The sequence below is a fragment of the Ursus arctos genome, unplaced genomic scaffold (assembly GCF_023065955.2).
Source record: "Ursus arctos isolate Adak ecotype North America unplaced genomic scaffold, UrsArc2.0 scaffold_20, whole genome shotgun sequence".
Lineage (NCBI taxonomy): Eukaryota > Metazoa > Chordata > Mammalia > Carnivora > Ursidae > Ursus > Ursus arctos.
Window position 1 is genome coordinate 26,275,336 of NW_026622875.1, and position 21,283 is coordinate 26,296,618.

At 38.0% G+C, this 21,283-nt stretch overlaps 1 protein-coding gene across 10 annotated transcripts in view; it reads right to left on the reverse strand.

The window, feature by feature from the left end:
• The window catches only part of PPP2R3A (protein phosphatase 2 regulatory subunit B''alpha), a 205,036-nt gene that overhangs the window by 70,317 nt on the left and 113,436 nt on the right, over positions 1 to 21,283 (reverse strand). For all 10 annotated transcript variants that reach the window (XM_057315817.1, XM_026497085.4, XM_044383425.3 and 7 more), the window contains 2 exons: positions 15,405 to 15,479; positions 1,508 to 1,594 (listed from right to left, as the gene is read on the reverse strand). In XM_057315817.1, the coding sequence (XP_057171800.1) occupies positions 1,508 to 1,594; positions 15,405 to 15,479 (162 nt within the window). The remainder of the gene's footprint in view (positions 1 to 1,507; positions 1,595 to 15,404; positions 15,480 to 21,283) is intronic.

Genomic DNA, 21,283 nt, shown 5'->3' on the forward strand with positions numbered 1-21,283 from the left:
AGCATATAAATCATTAGCATACATTCATGAATAATGCACTAATAGGAAGAGTAGGAGAGGGGTAGGGAAGAGGGGGAAAAATTAAATCATGCTCTAAAAAGAACATTTGAATTCTGTTTCTAGTTCGGCCATTTACTTGCTGTGTGATCTTATCTAAGTCATTCACCCATATCTGCACCTCAAATTTTATCATCAATTAAAAAATATTATAACAATTCCAGAAACTGTTACAAACCCTAATGTGCTTCAGGACTGTGAGGGATTACCATTCTTAAGGTGTAAGGCCTCTTTTATGGAATTACTACCGTCTCAACCCATCCTGTGTTACCTACTGAGAGAGGCAGGCACCAGGTGTTCCATAAATATTAACAATGACTGTGATGATTACTATTCATTTTAGAATAAAAAAGGTTTTTATATGGATTATGGGCTGCTAATTTTGCCAAGTCTTCATTACTTTGTCCCAGAAGAAGACAGGGAAAAATAAAGACTACATAAGGTTGTATTATTAGCCTAAGCTTCATTTAGTATGATTCATTGAAAATAAAATATTTCAAGTATGAACAATTCTTTCTTTAGGTTAATGGAAGCCTCAACAATCAGGCATGAAGATTACCTCGGTAAAAGGCTCCCACTAGTGGTCAATACTTTCTCTCTTATTTGGTTAAATAAGTAAAATAATTGAATGGAATGTATTCTTTCTTAAAAGGACTTTTTAGTATTTTTCTCCACTCCAGTAGGAGCTGGATCAAGAGTCGTTGCTAAAAGGATCAAGATGAAACCCCTCTATTCCTTTCACAAGGCCTTTCCTAACCCAGCCCATCTCACCCCTCAGGCTGTATCACTGGCCTGAAGAGCCACTGGCCACTTTAGACTGTTCTGTCTTAGACTGTAGACACTTTCCTGCTTCTGGGACTTCGCTTATGCTGCTCCCGCTATCTGGACTCTCCTTCTAATTTTTTATTTTGAAAAACTTCTGATATCCTCCAAGGTCAAGATCACAGGTCAGTCCTTCTGTGAGGCCTTCTCTGCATAATTGTTATCTGTTTCTGTGGAAATTTTTGTCCAGTGTGACTGTACACTTTACTTTTAGTCCATGTGCCTTGATATAAAAATCCCTTGTTATTCATCTTTGTTCTCCCCAACACATCCCAGGTATCTGGTAAATGCTTAATGACTGAAAGCAGTGAAAGTGCTTTGCATACAATAAGCACTCAAATATTTGTTAAATGAAATAAGAATATTATTTAACTTGTTCTTTTTCAAAAATTTTAAAAAGATTTTATTTATTTATTTGTCAGAGAGAGAGTGCGCACAAGTAAGGAGAGCTGTAGGCAGAGCAGGCAGAGGGGAAAAGCAGACTCCTCGCTGAGCAGTGAGCCTGATGCGGGACTTGATCCCCGGACTCTGGGATCATGACCTGAACTGAAGGCTGAAGCTTAACCGACTGAGCCACCCAGATGCACCTAATTTGTTCTTTATATATGAATTCCAATGAGAGACATACTTGCAAAAAGTTGCTTTTTCTTATCTCTGTCGAAGTTATTTTTCCACTCCAAGATCTGTTGACTGTGTAGAATATTCTCTGAATAACCTGGTTCCAAAAGGAAAACAAATCAAATAAAAACACTGAAGATATCTATTACTTCACCAAAGGCCATCTTATGATTGTATCTTGAACCAAGCTACGTTTTGGTTTTCTGATTATGGCAAGTGTAATTTCTAATAAAAACTAACATCATATTTTAAAAATCTACATCCACGTCCCCTATAATTCCAAGAAGAATAAAAAGATATTTTTTGCTCATAAGCCTTCATTTCCCACCTACCTACATGTCACTTTATTTACCTCTCATCTTTTACAGTGATGCCTGATTCAAGCAGTGTTTATTGGAATGGATATTTTGGGAAGGCAAAAGAGGTGGGAAATATACACTGGGTCGGCTTAACAACTGGTGGGTCACAAGAATGGCCGCCATCATATGATTCAAGAGGGCATTATTCTGATTATTATAGCCTTAATCATTGGACTCTTAAAGACTTCTAGTCTTCCAGACTCTTTCTGGAAACTCAGATACATCCGGGATAACTGAGTCCTTACTTGGGCATGAGCAATTTTGTTATTAGCTAGTGTTTAAAGAGTTTAATAATAGATGTGAAACTCTGGAGAAGAGCCTGGACAGGATGAGAGAGGAGGGAATGATAAGCGAATGTGTCTGAGATTGATGACATGTGTGTTGTGGTGTAGTGGAGGATTGAAGAAGGAAGACAAGGCTGCTATCCTGGAGGGAGGAGGCCACAGTGTATTCTTAACCATTTTACTAGGGGTTATGCCCACGCATTTAATTTCCCTTTTAGCCACTAGTTTTGTTTTTTTTCCTCCAAAAGGAAGTAGTAGTGAGAAGATCAATTTAAGCAGCTTAAATTTTTTGTTTGTTTGTTTCGATGTTTTATTTAAATTCTAGTTAGTTAACATATAGGGTAACACTGGCTTCAGGAGCAGAATTTAGTGATTCATCACTTACATATAACAGCTAGTGCTCATCACAAGCAGCTTTTTTCGACACTTTGCCTTTGATTTTGACTATCTAATAGAAATCCTGTATCCTTGGTGGTTTTATCATGAAGAGGTTAGATCCTTTTTAAAAGTTATTTTAGTGAAAGAACAAAAAAGGGAAGACATTTGGACATCTATCCAGAGAAGAGGCCTAATGAGGGACTAAAACCACCATTCCCCTTCTGGATTCCTTAGCAAAGAGAGTGATTCTCAAACAAAGCAGGGAAAAACCAGCCTCAGAATGAAGGCCCAGATTTCTGCTGCCCAGCTTTGCTTATCCTATAGCAGTGCTAATTCCTGACCCTTCAGAATCTAGTTCAACTGCTAACTGCACAGGAAGCACCAGAACAGCGACTGGGGTAGAGCTCTGTCTTCTGTGCTCCAACTGTCACGTGGGTCTCCTTCAGTTCATCCTATGGTTATATTCTAAACACTGGTTCACATGACCATCATCACCTCCAAACTCCAAGGTACCAGGTATTTCTTGACTTGCATCCTAGTGCTTGATATGGTGCTCTGCAAATATCAGGTGGTTAATAATTGCTTGATATATTTTTTATTTGAGGAATAACTGATATACATTATATCAGTTTCTGGTATAAGAAATGATTGATATTTGCATATATTGCACAAAATTACTGCAATAAGTCTCCATAACATCTGCCGCCATACAGAGTTATGGAATTTTTTTCTTGTGGTGAGAACTTTTAAGATTTACTCTCTTAGCAACTTTCAAATATGCAATATATTTATATTACTATATTATATATAGTATTAATTATATATAGCATATATAGTATTAACTATAGTCACCGTGTTGTACTTTACATCCCCATGACTTACTTATTCTATAACTGGAAGTTTATACCTTTTGACTCCCTCTACACCCATTCTGCCTATACCCACTCCCTGCCTCTGGCAATCACCAATCTGTTTTATCTATGAGCTTGTTGTTTTTTTTTAAGATTCCACATATGAGAGAGATCATAGAGTATTTGTCTCTGTCTGACTTATTTCACTTAGCATAATGTCTTCAAAGTCGATCAGTGTTGTTGCAAATGGCAAGATTTCATGGGCTAGGGGCACCAACCCCAGCCATGTGTAGTCGAAAATCCACACATAACCTGACTCCCCAGACTTAACTACTAATAGCTTACTGTTGACTGGAAACCTTACCAATTACATAAACAGCTGATTGACATATATTTTGCATGTTATATATGTACTATATACTATATTCTTAAAATAAAGCAAGCCAGAGAAAAGAAAATATTAAGAAAATCATAAGGAAGAGAAAATACATTTACAGTGCTGTAAAAAATTTGAAGTAAGTGGCCCGTGCAGGTCAAACCCATGTTTTTCAAGGGTCAACTGTATGTATATACCACATCTTTTTTATCTGTTCATTAACTGATAGACACTTAGGTTGTTCCCATATTTTGGCTACTGCTAATAATGCTGCAATGAACATGGGGTGCACTGATCTTTTTGAGTTAATATTTTTGTTTTCTTTAGATAAATACCCTGCAGTGGAATTGTTGCATCCTATGGTGGTTGTATTTTTAATTTTTGAGGAACCTCATACTGTTTTTCATAGTGGCTACACCAATTTATATTCCCACCAACAGTGCACAAGTGTTCCTTTTTTCCTACATCCTTGCCAACACTTATTTTTTTCTTGTCTTTTTGTTATTAGCCGTTCTGACTGATATGAGGTGATATCTTCTTGTGGTTTTGATTTGCATTTTGCTGATGATGAGTAATGCTGAGCAACTTTTCATGTGCCAGTTGGCCATCTGTATGTCTTCCTTAGAAAATTGCTTGATAAATTAAAGAGGTTTGAGACTTGTGTAACAAAGACTTTTATGTTGTACCTGTGATAGAGACATATGGGTTGGAGTCATAGCTAGCTGAATAACTCTCTTCAGAGTTGTAAATAGCAGATGGATGCTAACCCAAGAAACGTCTCTAATTAGTATTTCCATAAATCAGTACTATTCTCTATGATTCACAGATAGATAGCATATAAAATGTGCAGAAAACATAAAACAGGGAATGGTAACTATATTCAAAATTATTGTAAAAGATGTTACAAATTTAGTAATTTTTACTCTTGAGGGAAAAATAAGATTAAAGTGTACATGTGATCATAATCTGAATGGCTGACTATCAGGCGGAAGAAGCGGCCGACTTGCTCTGTTTTGCACCAGAAAGCAGAACTAAAATTACTGGGTAGATAGTGCATTAGGTTTGAGCTGGGACTAGCAGGTTTCTAATTTCACTATTGGTTCTAATCACTCAGACTCTGACTGAGGTGCTTCCGGGCAGAAAATGTGTCCTACTCGACAGCATTTTCTTTTTTTTTAAATTTTATTTTTAAAATTTAAATCCAATTAATTAACATATAATGTATTATTGGTTTCAGAGGTGGAGGTCAGTGATTCATCAGTCTTATATAATATTACCCAGTGCTCATTACATACGTGCCCTCCTTAATCAACAGTGTATTTTTAACACTAGCTTAGCAGAAGTTCATATAAAAAAGATGGAAGATTTTTAGTACATAAATTATATATACGAAAACAAACAGTAAGAATACCATTTATCATACCATGGCTCCTCTCTCAAGTAAAAATCATTTTCAATACATATTATTACACTAAAATTTTCTATGTTGAACATTAGGTTTTTATCCTTATTATTTGATTTTGAATATAAATTTATCTAAAGTCTAAGTTTCCTATCTAACAGAATTTTATATTTATATATTCCTCAAATATTATATATTATTTATGGAGGTACTGTGTTACATTTAAAATGATAAAGCATTAATCTGTATTTATTTTTGCTTGTTTTGCTATTTTGTTTTTTTTGACAGAATTTTTAAAATTCACATTCTGTTAAGCGTTTTCTACTTTTAGCCTATGCTAACTTACTTATCTAATAATGTGCAAAAATGTACTTGTCCATTTTTCCGTAGCCTAAATCTCTTTATTCAGTAGCCCCACTTCATCAGCATATTTATTGGTTTCCACATTACTGATTCAGCATTTTAGCTTATTGAGGTACGGGCACCATCTAGTGGTGAGAACACATAGCTGCTTGGTTCTACATCTACCCTTGTTTTTTCCCCTAATTTTGTTCTACCACTTTATTTTTTTATTTTTTTTTAAATTTTTAAAATTATATTATTGTAGTCACCATACAGTACATCCCTGGTTTTTGATGTAAAGTTCGATGATTCATTAGTTGTGTATAACACCCAGCGCACCATGCGATACGTGCCCTCCCCACCACCCATCACCAGCCTATTCTACCACTTTAAGGTAAATAAAAAAGAAATTAATCACAGTTTTTAAAATAGGAAAAAAAATTTTTTAAAGAATTAGTAATAGTAAGAATAATTGTTTACCACCAGTGAGTGTAACAAAATTTGACAATTTTTTATCAAGGGATCTTTAGTCAACTTGATAGTTTGAATTTTAAGGCAGTTTCCTTTCTTTTTCCTTATATCTATTGAACTGGAAACCTCTGATTCACAGATGTAGGTCGCCAGAAATGTGAGCAAGTGTTTCATAGCTCTGTCAGACAGGTTTTGACAAAGTGGATTGGATGCAGACACAAAAATTACAGAGATTGCTCATTGTAGGTAAATTATGCAGATGACCATACTCAAATGCTAGAAGCATGGTTCTTCTACCTGGCAGGGAGTGGTGAAAAGATCCTTGATCCACTCTGGCTCATATAGCTCTGAAAAGTATTTCTCTGTTGGACTTCTGCAGAATTTGGACTTAAAAAAAAATCTAATACAAATTTCCTCCTTTCTCTATCAAGAGGAAAAGTTCTCAAGGGGAAGAGTCAAGCTGTTAGTGATAAGCAGTCTCCACCACAGTTTAGTCATCTCAGGAAATATCAGTACCTTGTCCTCAACAATTAAAATGCTGGCATTTCAGCCTAAAGAGATGGCTTCAGGCCAAACACTGAATATGTCACTAAGACACCATCTGAGCAAGCCAGAGAAATGTCTTTGCTGCCAGCACCAGTGTCACAAAGAAGTATTTTCAATCTGACTGTTTATTTGAAAAACTCATGTGAGCAACTCTTTCCTCAAAAGTCAGCACATGCCAGCTAGGATAAGTAGAGACTTTTATTCACTGGCAATTTCTTTGAATGGCATGCAAAACTCCAAACTCAAGGGCTATAATTTGCTAGTATTTCCAATTTTCATTTTCATTCAATATCAAGAGACTTATTTCTTATTTCTCCAATGCCAACTTGTCTCTGGAAATAAAGGAGAATATGGAGTAACTTTAGGTGCATTCTCTAATTTGGGTTGTGATGTTCTTTTTGCTGTATGCATAGTTGGTGTCTTTCCAGTCTAAAAATGGCTGACAAAATAATTAACTAAACAAAGAAAAAGACTTTTCCTACAGCATAGGTTTTTCAGTGATAAACAGAAAATAAAAGTGGCCCAACTTTTCACCATATGAGTGCCACACTAAAACTAATATTTGAGCCATACTTTGTGTCAGTAGTTTCTTGCAACAAGAGAAAGTGAAATTACTGAATAACTCTAGCATGCAAACAAAAAAAATATATTAATTGTTTTATACTATATGCCACTGATATTATATAACTTCAATAGGGTTAAATGATAAATTAATTTAGCTTTTTCTGAGATATTTATCTTTAATTCAGAGGCTGATCTAAGTCTCTAAGAAATAGTGTGACCTTATCAGTTTTTGCTCTGAGCAGGATAGGGAATGATGCCTCTGTCATTCATTTTTTTAAAATGTTTTTTTATTATATTATGTTAAGTCACCATACAGTACATCCCTGGTTTTTGATGTAAAGTTCGATGATTCATTAGTTGCGTATAACACCCAGTGCACCATGCAATACGTGCCCTCCTTACTACCTATCACCAGTCTATCCCATTCCCCCACCTCCCTCCCCTCTCAAGCCCTCAGTTTGTTTCTCAGAGTCCATAGTCTCTCAGGCTTCATTCCCCCTTCTGATTACTCCCCCTTCTTTATCCCTTTCTTCCCCTACCGATCTTCCTAGTTCTTATGTTGCATAGATGAGAGAAATCATATGATAATTGTCCTTCTCTGACTTATTTCACTTAGCATTATCTCCTCCAGTGCCGTCCATGTTGCAGCAAATGTTGAGAACTCGTTCTTTCTGATAGCTGAGTAATATTCCATTGTATATATGGAACACATCTTTTTTTTTTTTAAAGATTTTATTTATTTAGTTGACAGAGAGAAAGAGAGCCAGCGAGAGAGGGAACACAAACAGGGGAAGTGGGAGAGGAAGAAGCAGGCTCCTAGCCGAAGAGCCTGATGTGGGGCTCGATCCCATAACGCCGGGATCACGCCCCGAGCCGAAGGCAGACGCTCAACCGCTGTGCCACCCAGGCGCCCCTTGACCACATCTTCTTAATCCAGTCATCTGTTGAAGGGCATCTCGGTTCCTTCCACGATTTAGCTATTGTGGACAATGCTGCTATGAACATTGGGGTGCATATATCAAATATTAGTTGCCCAAAGAGCCGAGGGTCCATTTCTGGGCTCTCTATTCTGTTCCATTGGTCTATGTGTCTGTTTTTGTGCCAGTACCATGCTGTCTTTGTGATCACAGCTTTGTAGTACAGCTCGAAATCTGGCATTGTGATGCCCCCAGCTTTGTTTTTCCTTTTCAACAGTTCCTTGGAGATTCGGGGCCTTTTCTGTTTCCATACAAATTTAAGGACTGTTTGTTCCAGTTCTTTGAAAAATGTCCTTGGTATTTTGATCGGGATAGCATTGAAAGTGTAGATTGCTCTGGGTAGCATGGACATTTTAACTATGTTAATTCTTCCGATCCATGAGCATGGAATATTTTTCCATATTTTTGTGTCTTCTTCAATGTCTTTCAAGAGTGATTTATAGTTTCTAGAATATAGGTCCTTTACGTCTCTGGTTAAGTTAATTCCAAGGTAACGTATGGTTTTTGGTGCTATTGTAAATGGGATGGATTCCCTAATTTCTCTTTCTTCAGTCTCATTGTTCGTGTATAGAAATGCAACTGATTTCTGAGCATTGATTTTGTATCCCGCCACATTACTGAATTGCTCTATAACTTCTAATAGTTTGGGAGTGGATTCTTTTGGGTTTTCCATATAGAGTATCATGTCATTTGTGAAGAGAGACAGTTTGACTTCTTCTTTGCCGATTTGGATAACTTTTATCCCTTTTTGTTGTCTGACTGCTGTTGCAAGGACTTCTAGTACTATGTTGAATAATAGTGGCGAGAGTGGGCATCCTTGTCGTGTTCCAGATCTTAAGGGAAAGGCTTTCAGTTTTTCCCCATTGCGAATGATATTTGCTGTAGGCTTTTCATAGATGGTTTTTATGAGATTGAGGAATGTACCCTATATCCCTACACTCTGAAGGGTTTTAATCAGGAAAGGATGCTGTATTTTGTCAAATGCTTTTTCTGCATCTATTGAGAGAATCATATGATTTTTGAATTTTTCCTTCTGGATAAAATCTGTGACAACGATTGATTTGTGAATGTTGAACCACCCTTGCATCCCAGGGATGAATCCCACTTGGTCATGATGGATAATCCTTTTAATGTACTGTTGGATTCTATTAGCCAGGATCTTGTTGAGGATTTTGGCATCCATGTTCATTAGGGAAATTGGTCTGTAATTCTCCTTTTTGATGGGGTCTTTGCCTGGTTCAGGGATCAAGGTAATATTGGCCTCATAGAATGAGTTTGGTAGCTTTCCTTCTGTTTCTATTTTTTGAAATAGCTTTAGGTGAATAGGTATTATTTCTTCTTTGAATGTTTGGTAGAATTCTCCAGGAAAACCGTATGGGCCTGGAGTTTTGTTTTTTGGAAGGTTGTTTATCACTGACTCAATCTCTTCATAATTAATTGGCCTGTTTAAAAAATCAATTTCTTCCTGTTTCGGTCTTGGTAGTTTATAGGTTTCCAGGAAGGCCTCCATCTCTTCCAGATTGCTTAACTTATTGGCATAAAGCTGTTGATAAAAGTTTCTAATAATCCTTCCAATTTCATCGGTGTTGGTTGTGACCTGTCCCTTTTCATTGATAATTTTATTAATTTGGGTCCTTTCTCTATTCTTTTGGATAAGTCTTGCCAGCAGTCTGTCAATTTTATTGATTCTCTCATAGAACCAGCTTCTAGTTCTGTTGATCTGCTCTACTGTACTCCTGGTTTCTAATTCATTGATTTCTGCTCTAATCTTGGTCAACTGCTTCCTCGTGCGTGGATTAGGCCTGTCCCTCTGTTGCTGTTCCAGCTTCTTGAGGTGAGAATATAAAAACTGCGTTTTAGATTTTTCTATTCTTTTGAGTGAGGCTTGGATAGCTATGTATTTCCCTCTTAGGACTGCCTTTGCAGTATACCATAGGTTTTGGACCATTGTGTTTTCATTCTCATTGGTCTCCATAAATTGTTTAAATTGATTTTTGATTTCCTGGTTTATCGAGTCATTCCTGAGCAGGATGGTTCTTAGTCTCCAAGTGTTTGAGTTTCTTCTAAATTTTTCCTTGTGGTTGAGTTCCAGTTTCAGAGCGTTGTGGTCTGAGAATATGCAGGGAATGATTTCAGTCTTTTGGTATCGGTTGAGACCTGTATTGTGACCCAGAACATAGTCTATTCTTGAGAATGTTCCATGGGCATTAGAATAGAATGAGTATTCTTTAGTTCTGGGATGTAGTGCTCTATATATATCTATGAGGTCCAACTCGTCGAGTATGGCATTCAAAGCCCTTGTCTGTCAATTTTCTGCATGGGTGCTCTATTTCTGATAGTGGAGTGTTTGAGGTCCCCTACTATCATAACGTATTTTTATCTACATGTCTCTTTATTGTGGTTAAGAGTTGGCTTGTGTATCTTGCTGCTCCCCTGGTGGGGGCATATATATTTATAATTGTCATATCCACTTGTTGGATACATCCTTTAAGAATAATATAGTGCCCTTCTGTGTCTCTAACTATAGTCTTTAGTTTAAAATCCAATCTGTCTGGTATGAGAGTTGCTACCCCAGCTTTCTTTTGAGGTCCACTGGCGTGAAAGATGGTATTCCATCCCTTTACTTTCAGTCTGAATGTATCTTTAGGTTCAAAATGAGTCTCTTGTAGACAGCAAATGGATGGGTCGTGTCTTTTTATCCAATCTGCAACCCTGTGGCGTTTATGGGAGCATTTAGGCCATTAACATTGAGACTGATTATTGAGAGATATGATTTTAATGATGCCATGTTGCCACTAAAGTCTTTGTTTCTATAGATTGTGACTTTCTGCTCTGTACCACTCTTGGGGCCTTTTTACTTTTATAGAACCCCCTTAATATCTCCTGTAGGGCTGGTTTTGTGGTTACAAAATTGGTCAATGACTGGCGATTCTGGAAGGTCTTTATTTCTCCATCAATTCTGAATGACAGCCTTGCTGGATAAAGGATCCTTGGCTGCATGTTTTTCTCTGAAAGAGCTTTAAAAATGCCCCCCCAACCCTTTCTCTCATTCCAGGTCTGTGTAGACAGGTCTGATGTAATTCTGATACCTTTGCCTTGGTATGTGAGAAATTTCTTTGCCCTGGCCGCTTTCAATACTGTATCCTTGGATCTAATATTTGCGAACTGCACTATGACATGACGTGGCGTAGGTTTGTCGTGGTTGAGCTTGGGAGGGGTCCTCTCTGCCTCTTGGACATGAATGTTTGTTTCCCTTGCTGGATTAGGGAAGTTTTCAGCTACAATTTGTTCAAATATCTCTTCTAGACCTCTGTTTTTGTCCACCCCCTCGGGGATGCCAATGATTCTGACATTGGAACGTTTCATTGAGTCAGTAATCTCCCGTAACCTACATTCTTGAGAATGGATTTTTTTGAGCCCAGATTCTATTTTAGCTTTCTCTTCTACTAACCCATCCTCCAGTTCACTGATATGTTCTTCTGCCTCATTCACCCTGGCCGTCAGAGCCTGTAGTTTTGACTGCATTTGGCTCATAGAATTTTTAATTTCTGCCAGATTCGCTCTCATTTCCGCCCTTAGAGATTCTATATTCTCATTAACATTTTCGTTAATACTTTTTTCAAGTCTACACATCATCTTGACCATTGTTACTCTGAATTCCGTTTCTGATAATTTGGTTATATCCATATCCATTAGTTCTGTGGCAGAGGCCACAGACTCATTGTCTTTTCTTTGCTGGGGGGGGATTTCTCCTTCTCGTCATTCTGATGAGGAGAGGTTGCGGGGTTGTCCAGAGCCCAAATTATTGACCGGGACCCAGGCAGTGCGCACTTGTTTTATAGGGACCTTAGGGATGTGGGCTTCTTGATTTTTCAGCCTGCCTTCTGGGGGAGTGGCCTGCCGCACTGATATTCAGGTAACCCTGTTTGGGTAGAGTCTCCATGTCCCCTGCGAGGGGGGATGGGGATGGGCACACTGTGAGCCGGTATTTCCAGACTTTTGTTCTCTGGCGGCTTTCCCTGGTGGTTTTCTGTGGCTCTTCTGAGAGTCAGAGCAGCAGTGGCTGAATCTCAGCCTCTGTCTCAGAACAGAGGGATCGCGGACCATTCTCCACTGATGTTCTGGCCACTTTAACTCTGTTTCTGTTGGTGCTGCTCAACCCTGCAGCGTCCCGGGATGTGCGCCCCACACCCGGCGTCCCAGCCCTCACTTTCAGGGCCGGTGCGTCTCTGTCCTTTGTGCTTCTAACACCACCAGCCGCCAGCCGCCCCCGCGTGCTCCGGAGCTCCCGGTCTCAGTCTGGTCGTGCGCGTTCTCCAGCTCACGGTCTCAGTCTGCTCTCTCACAGGTGCCGGTCCGCGAGTCTGCCCGCTCCCCCGTGCAGGTGGCTACTGCTTCCCGGCGCCCGAATGCGGCGGCTCCCTCCCCCTTCCGTTTATCTTCCGATATCTGTGTGCGGTTTCACGGCTCCCCGCTTCGTACGTCAATACTCAGCACTGGAGATGTTCATTTGTAGAGATCCAGATGTATCTTCCTGCATCTCATGCTGATTCTGTGGGTGTTCAGGCTGGTCTGGTACCTATCCAACTCAATTCAGGGGACCGGCTGAAAAAGGGGTCCCCTACTCCTCTGCCACCTTAACTCCAAAAACTCCTCTGTCATTCATTTTTATGCCATTAAGAACATTCATTAATTTCATACTAGAAAACTTCTTTTGAATTTGTTCTAGAAAAACTCACTGTACTCTGAAGTAATGCACAAATTCCAATGACTTCATACCATTATTTGACCAGATTTCACAATAGAAAAGGCACCAGGGAGAACAGATAATCAGTCCTTTAATAAATATCTGTTTCCAGATACTCATGTGATACTTTTTATTTGCACTTTCCTTTTTCAGATGGTACTGTAAGGTTATCACAATAGATACACTTATCTCAGTACACAGAGATTCACATTCTATATTCTCAATGGGATCTTGTTTACTATTTATGTTATGATGCTGTTTTGAATTGCCCTATTATCATTATTTCATCACAAGTATTTTACAATTTAGTAATTATCTGAGTAATGGATTTATTTTTGTGAATTGGGGATAAAGCAGCATAATAATATCAGAGTGTAAATTTAAAAAATATAAATAATATGTAAATGCCATGAAAATGTGTCAGCAGAGATAATTTATTATATCCTGTTAATTGACCGATTTTGTTCTCTTTGTTTAATGATTAACATAACAGAATTTCTAGGAAAATGTGAACTATATGTGAACAAAATTGTTTCATGGCTTTTCCCTCTGAAATTATAAATTCCTGGGGACCACTTGCTAGATGACCACAGACCATCATGGGTCCACGGTACTTCAACAAATACCAAACTAGAAAGTGTAGAGAAAGGAAATCTATCTCTGTTTTGCAATTCTGTTATTTAACATCTTTTCTAAGAATAAATTCCAATAAAAAGTTCCTCTGTAGAGAGCATTTTCTGAATTGGTAGAAGGTTCGGCTGGATTATCTCTAAGATCTTTACTAGCTCTTAAGATTTTCAATTATGCTATTAACATGCCCTGAGTTTATAGAACAATCAACAATCAGAACCCAATAATTCCCTATGGAACTGAAGGCAGAGTTAACATGTAGAATTCTTAAGCATGAATAATTTCATTTATTTACTCAGTAAATACTGTATATCTAATATGTGCTAGGCACTATTCTAGGTATTGGAGATACTGTAGTGAAAAATATAGACAAATTCCCTGCCCCAGTGGAGTTTCTATCATAGAGAAGGAGAATTTAAAATTTAAAACCTCAGATGATATAAGAGCTGAGAAGAAAAATAAAGCAGAACAAATGAATAGAGGATATAGAGGGAAGGGGCAGAGGGAGAAGAAGGGTAAAGAGGGCAAAGGGTGTTCAGGGAAGGCCTCACCAATAAGGGAATATCCGAGTGCATAGCTGGATGAAGTAAATAAAGGAGGAAGTCATGTGAAATCTGTAGAAAGAGCGTTTCAGGCAGAGGAAAGAAGAAGTAAAAAGCACCTGAGGCAGAAGTGGAGTTGGTCTGTTCCAGGAACAGTGAGGATGTAGTTGTGACCAAAGCACAATAAGTGAGGGGGAGGGTTAATAGGAGAGATGAGAGCCCAGAAGTTGTAAGGGTGTGCGTGGGGGGCAAGTGGCGGGGGATTATGGGGAGTCTCAGCAAGGACTTTGGCTTTTCCTCTGAGTGAGATGGGAAACCACTGGAGGGTTTGAAGAGAGGAGTGACATGATCTGACTTACATTTTCAAAGGATTACTCTGCTTTGTGGAGGCTACACCAAAGGGCAATGAAGGTGTAAGTAGGGAGACCAATTAGAAGTAATCGAAGTGAGAAACGAGGGTGACTGCACCAGGGTGACTGTGGTAGCAGTAATTTAGTACAGTGGTATGGTTAACAGGCAAAAATCACTTCTGAGATAGTCTTAGAAGACAGTGACACCTTCTGGCTCAAAGAAAGACTTACAAAGTTCTACAACAGAATAGAACAAATGTAAAAGCCAAGAATGAAGTTCTGAAAGGAGAAAAAGAATGATAGTATTCTGTAACTTGACAGAACCCAATAAATTCATGGCCAACAAAAAGTACCCTAAGAATAAGAGGGTTTACCTCAGAGGTGATTGCCCTGTAATTTTACTGGGGGATGTGAACCAGACGCAAGGGCTAACTCACTTGAGTGTGGCTGTGATGGAGGGGTTTGTCCTGGGGCTCATCTTTGGAATTCCTCCAGAGATAATCTGGGAGGTAGGGCAAAGAATGCTGGACGTGGCTGCAATGTGCACTTAGAGGCTGGTGTGCTCTGACTCACCATTTGTGCCTTGCCCGTGACTGGTCAAATGAGGCCACTCACGAGAAACAGGGAATGAGAGCACCTCACAAAGTGGGAGACTGTCACTATACTATGTTAAATTCTTATATGATTTGTTTTCTGATTATATGTAAGCTATTTCTCATTGTCATTTCCAGTTCTAAATTTGAGACACATCTTTTTTCTGGGAAAGACACATCTTTTTCTGGGAAAGGCTGTTGAAAATTCTTTTCAGTATTATTTGTAAATGCTCAATATCAACTGGGTGTCAATATTAATGACAAAGCAAAAAGTGTACCTCATAAGACCAGACAGAATGAATACATTACTCTAATTCTGTGTACACTGGTACTTATAAGAAGGAAAGTAGATATAAATAATGAATTCAATTTACTGTACCTTCCTCCCACTTAAAATGATCATTATAGCCCAGGTTACCTTTTGCATAAAGTTCTGAAAGCCTGGACAAAGGAGACTTATAGATCTATACTAAGAAGAAAGAAGACTCAGCCTACCGTGGTGATGTAGCGGGAGTGGAATTCTGGAGCATCTTTCAGGAACGTGAGGCCAGGGTGTGTATCCACCACATCCTGAAAAAGATTAAAACCAAAACTAAATTAACAAATATACCAAAGAGCGGGGCGCCTGGGTGGCTCAGTCGTTAAGCGTCTGCCTTTGGCTCAGGGCGTGATCCCGGCGTTCCGGAATCGAGCCCCATATCAGCCTTCTTCACTAGGAGCCTGCTTCTTCCTCTCCCACTCCCCCTGCTGTGTTCCCTCTCTCGCTGGCTGTCTCTCTCTGTTAAATAAATAAAATCTTAAAAAAAAAAATACCAAAGAGCAAAATAAAAAATACTAACACTCCAACAGAATTTTTCCTTCCTGTAAAATAAGTAGCCAGTTGAGCAAACCTAGTTTTAGAATACCGAACAATGCACCTAAAATTTAACACGTTATTACATTCAAATTTTATTACAAGCATACTTACGTGTGCTTTTTTGTATGCTAGTACACTTTAATAAAATATTAAAATTTTAATTTAGCTATTGGTGATTTGTGAATCAAATGTCTTAGAGGTATGTATAGGAATTCTAACATGTCAAATCATGTCAGGGAAACTCACCCCACAGATTCTGGGCTAGGGGTTGTTAAGAGAAATTTCAGAATAAAGATGATAAAATACAAGCCAACTACAATGATTCTTTCTTAACCTAGAGAAATGGGAAATTTCTGAGGGAAAAAAAATAGCCATGTAGCCAAGTTCGAAATCTATGTTAAATTGTGTGAGTCAGCTAATGTCCATCAAAATGACTGTGTGGACAAATCTATTTTCGATTTAGGATTTTATTTTTATTTTAAAATCTGCTATTTTATTCTCATGGAAGACTATTAGAATATTAAAACCCTGAAATACCATTTTTATTTTCTAATTAGATTTTTAAAGCACTTTGAATAACCTAGAGAACCTATTTAATAACCAGAGGCTTAGTAAATGCAGTGCCAACATGGATATAATCTATTAATTGGCTAGTTATAAATGGGCAGATATCAATTATACCTCTTTTCTTTGATTCTTCAGAACAGTTAGCTATCCATACCTACCAGCACAGTCTCAAACCAATGGACCTTACTATTTAACTTTTTATTTGGAAATAATTTTAGACTTATGGGAAAGTTACAAAAATACTAGAGATTTTCTATGCCCTTCTCTTAGCTTCCCATAATGGTAACAACTTACAAACCATAGTACAATGATCAAAACTAGTAAATGAACACTGACGCAATACTAAACTACAGACATCATTCAAATTTTGCCAGCTTTTCTCCTAGTGTCTTTTTCTGTTCCAGAATCCTATACCACATTTAGTTCTTCAAAATAATTTCTTAAAAATTTAAGTTCAATTTAGTTAACATATAGTGTATTATTAGTTTCAGGGGTAGAATTTAGTGATTCATCAGTTGCATATAACACCCAGAGCTCACTACATCAAGTGCACTCCTTAATGCCCATCATCCGAATACCCCCACTCCCATCCACCTCCCCTTGAGGAGCCCTGTTTGTTTCCTACAGTTAAGAGTTTCTTGTGGCTTACCTCCCCGTTTTTATCTTATTTTATCTTCCCTTCCCCTATGTTCATCTGTTTTGTTTCTTAAATTCCACATGAGTGAAATTATATGGTATTTGTCTTTCTCTGACTTATCACTTAGCATAATACCCTCTAGTTCCATCCACGTGCAAATGGCAAGATTTCATTCTTTTTGATGGCTGAGTAGTATTCCATTGTGTGTGTGCGTGCATGCGTGCATGCGTGTATCACTTCTTTTTGACCTCACGACCGTGAAATCATGACCTGAGCCGAAATCAAGAGTCAGATGCTTAACCAACTGAGCCACCCAGGTGCCCCACATAATTTTGACACTCTTAACGAGTTCTAGTCAATTATTCTGTAGACTGTCTCTCAACATGGTTTTGTCTGTTTTCTCATGATTAGATTAAGATTTTCCATTTTTGGCAGGTATACCACATAAGTGGTATTGTGTGCTTTACAGTCATACAAGAGGATGTGAGGTTGGTGTGTCTTATAACTTATAGAATTAACTTTGATCACACTTGGCTGAAATGGTGACTTCTGGGTTCACCACCATATAGTTATTATTCTTCCTTAATAATTAATAAATATTGGGGGGATATACTTTGAGACTCTGCCAATATCCTGTTTCTCTGCAAATTTTTGCCCACAGATTTCAGCAGTCATTTTTTAAAAAGATTTTATTTATTTGAGAGAGTGAGCATAAGCGGGGGGAAGGGTAGAGGAAGAGGGAGAAGCAGACTCCCCACTTATGGGGAGCCTGACGAGGGCTCAGTCTCAGGACCCTGGGATCATGACCTGAGCTGAAGGCAGCTGCTTAAATGACTGAGCCACCTAGGCCTCCCTGATTTTAACAGTCATTTGTGGAACCTGATTGTGATATTTACATTGTGGTGCTTACCTAATAGTGATTTTGTATTTCCCTCATTCTTCTACATTTAATAACTGGAATTCTTCTGTAAGGAAGAGCTATTCCTCCTCTTCTACATATTTATATGTTTTATTTTTATCAGTATAGACTCATGGGTATTTATTTTATTCTAAGGGTTATAATCCAACACTATCATTATTTATTTTGTTGCTCAAATTGATCTTGCTCTGGCCATTGGACCTCTGTCAGGTTGGCTCTTGTGTCCTCTTGACTTGCTCTATCCTTTTGTGAGCACTTTTATATTTTCTGGTATCACAGAGGGTATCATCTTATATTTTCCTTATTCTCAAAATATCTCATTGTACTATACTCACCCTTTTACTTCTTGTGATGATATGAGTGATAAAATGTCTACATGATGAGAGGAAGTGAGGTGAATGGAGTAGCACTGTGATGGAGCCTTAGGCTACTATTGACCTTCTGATGTTGTGTCAGAAGGAGGATCATCTTCTATACTGCAGTTGATCGTGAATAACTGAAACTGCATACAAGGGTGGGGGGAACTCCTCTATACTAATCCAAGCATACATACTTTTATTTCTTTCTATTTCTATATAAATACTATATATACTAAAAACTATGTAATCATATAGAGAATGGATTCTAATACTATACCACAAGGTTCATTCTAAACTTCTTCCTTTCCTTCATAACTTTAACAGACTTGCCAACCTATATACCATTGAGAAAGAAATTTACTAAATAGAGTACAGTATCAGTGTATAGTTATTTTTGTCTCTGGTCTTACAGTATCCAGTTAAAATACTGCTTTCCAAGGTTACTCAGGTTAGCTCTCTCCTGTTCCTCCTTTATTCTCCTTAATGAGGTTAGAATACAGTTCAGTTAATTTGTTACTGTTTATTATTTTATTCGAGTTTCTTTCCCACAGGTCCAGGTTGAGTTTAATTCATTACTTATTTCTTGGAGGGAGAGTATTTGAACATTACTATAGTTCTAAGAGTCAAAGCTAATGTAGAATTGACATCTAAACAATATCAAGTTCTCCCACCCATAAGGAAGACCTCTCTCCCCATATATATAAATCTTATTTTAAATTCTCTCGGCAATGTTTTGCTGTATTTTGTGTGGAGGTCTTGCACATCTTTTGTCAGATTCATCTCTAAGTATTTAATATTGTTTGGGGGTATTATAAATGGTATTTTTAAAATTTCAATTTTGAATTGTTTGTTGCTAGTATACAGAAAGAAAATTGATTTTTGTATACTGACCATGTTATCTGTAAACTTGCGAAGCTCACTTATTAAATGCAGCTTTAGCAGCATCTCATGAATTTTGACATGCCGTGTTTTCATTTTCATTAAGTTCTAGATATTTCTTAATTTTCCTTTTGATTTCTTCTCTGACTCATGGGTTATTTGAAAGTGTTATTTAGGGGCACCTGGGTGGCCCAGTCATTAAGTATCTGCCTTCGGCTCAGAGTGTGATCCCAGGGTCCTGGGATTGAGCCCCACATCGGGCTCCCTGCTCTGCTAGGAGCCTGCTTCTTCCTCTCCCACTTCCCCTGCTTGTGTTCCCTCTCTCGCTGGCTGTCTCTCTGTCAAATCAATCAATCAATCAATCAATCAATCAATCTTAAAAAAAAATAAAAGTGTTATTTAGTTATCAAATATTTGGAAAATTTTCAGAGATCTTTTATTATTTTTAATTTAATTCCATCAAAGTCAAAGAAATACTTTATGAGCTGAATTTTAAATTTTTATTGAGATTTTCTATGGCCTAGAATATGGTCTTTTTTTTTTTAAGATTTTATTTATTTATTTGACAGAGAGAGACAGCGAGAGAGGGGACACAAGCAAGGGGAGTGGGAGAGGGAGAAGCAGGCTTCCCGCCAAGCCGGGAGCCCACTGCAGGGCTCGATCCCAGAACCCCGGGATCATGACCTGAGCTGAAGGCAGACGCTTTTAATGGCTGAGCCACCCAGGCACCCCCAGAATATGGTCTGTCTTGGTAAATATTCTGTGTACATGTTAAAGGAATGTGTATCCTACTGTTGTTTGGTAAAGTGTAATATGAATGTCAATTAAGTCAAGTAGGTTGATAGTGTTGTGCAAGTATTCCAAATCCTTATTGATTTTTTTGTCAACTTGTTCATTATTGAGAACAGCACATGGAAGTCTACAATTGTAATTGTGAATGTATCCTTGAAGTTCTATCAGATTTTGCTTCATGCATTTTGAAAGTCTGTTATAAGATGCATAAACATTTAGAAATGTCATGTTGTTATATTCTTTATGAATTGTTAAACTCTTGATGAACTGATCCCTTTGTCATTTTTGTTATATTCTTCATGAATTGTTATATTCTTGATGAACTGACCCCTTTATCTTCACCTAGCAATATTACGTGCTTTAAAAACTACTTTGTCTTGGGGCACCTGGGTGGCACAGCGGTTAAGCGTCTGCCTTCGGCTCAGGGCGTGATCCCGGCGTTATGGGATCGAGCCCCACATCAGGCTCCTCTGCTATGAGCCTGCTTCTTCCTCTCCCACTCCCCCTGCTTGTGTTCCCTCTCTCACTGGCTGTCTCTATCCTGTTGAATAAATAAATAAAATCTTTAAAAAAATAAAAAAAAAATAAAAAAAAATAAAAACTACTTTGTCTGATATTAATACAGCCACCCAGCTTTCTTTTCTTTTTGCAGCAAAAAAACCCATAAAACATAAAATTCATCCAACAATTTCTGAGTGTACAGTACAATACTGTCAACAACTTGCACACTGTTGTACAACAGATCCCTCCTACCCCAATCCCGAATGATTGAAACTCCATACCCACCAAATAACAACTCCCCACACACACCCCCAGCCTCTGGCAACTACCTCTCTTCTTCCTAGGAGTTTGACTTCTTTAGATCCTCATATAAGTGGAATAGTACAGTATCTGTCCTTATGTAACTGGCTTATTTCACTTAGCATAATGTCCTCAAAGTTTATCCATGTTGTTGCATGTAACAGAATTTCCTTTTGTTTTAAAGGCTGAATAACATTCCATTATATGTGTATACCGTATTTTCCTTATCTGTCCATCTACTGATGGACATTTAGGTTGCTTTTACTTCTTGGCTATTGTGAATAATGCTCAATAAATACGGGAATGCAAATATCTCTCTGAGATTGTTTTCCATTCTTTTGGATATATACCTCACAGTGGTATTGCTGGGTCATATGGTAGCTTTATTTTAAATTTTTTGAGGAACCTCCATACTATTCCATACTATTTTCCATATAAGTTGTACCCTTCTACATTCCAACCATCAGTGCGTAAATGTTCTGATTTCTCCACATCCTCACCAATGCTTTTTTTTAGAAACAGTATCCATTCTAACAAGTGTGAGGTGATATTTCACTGTGATTT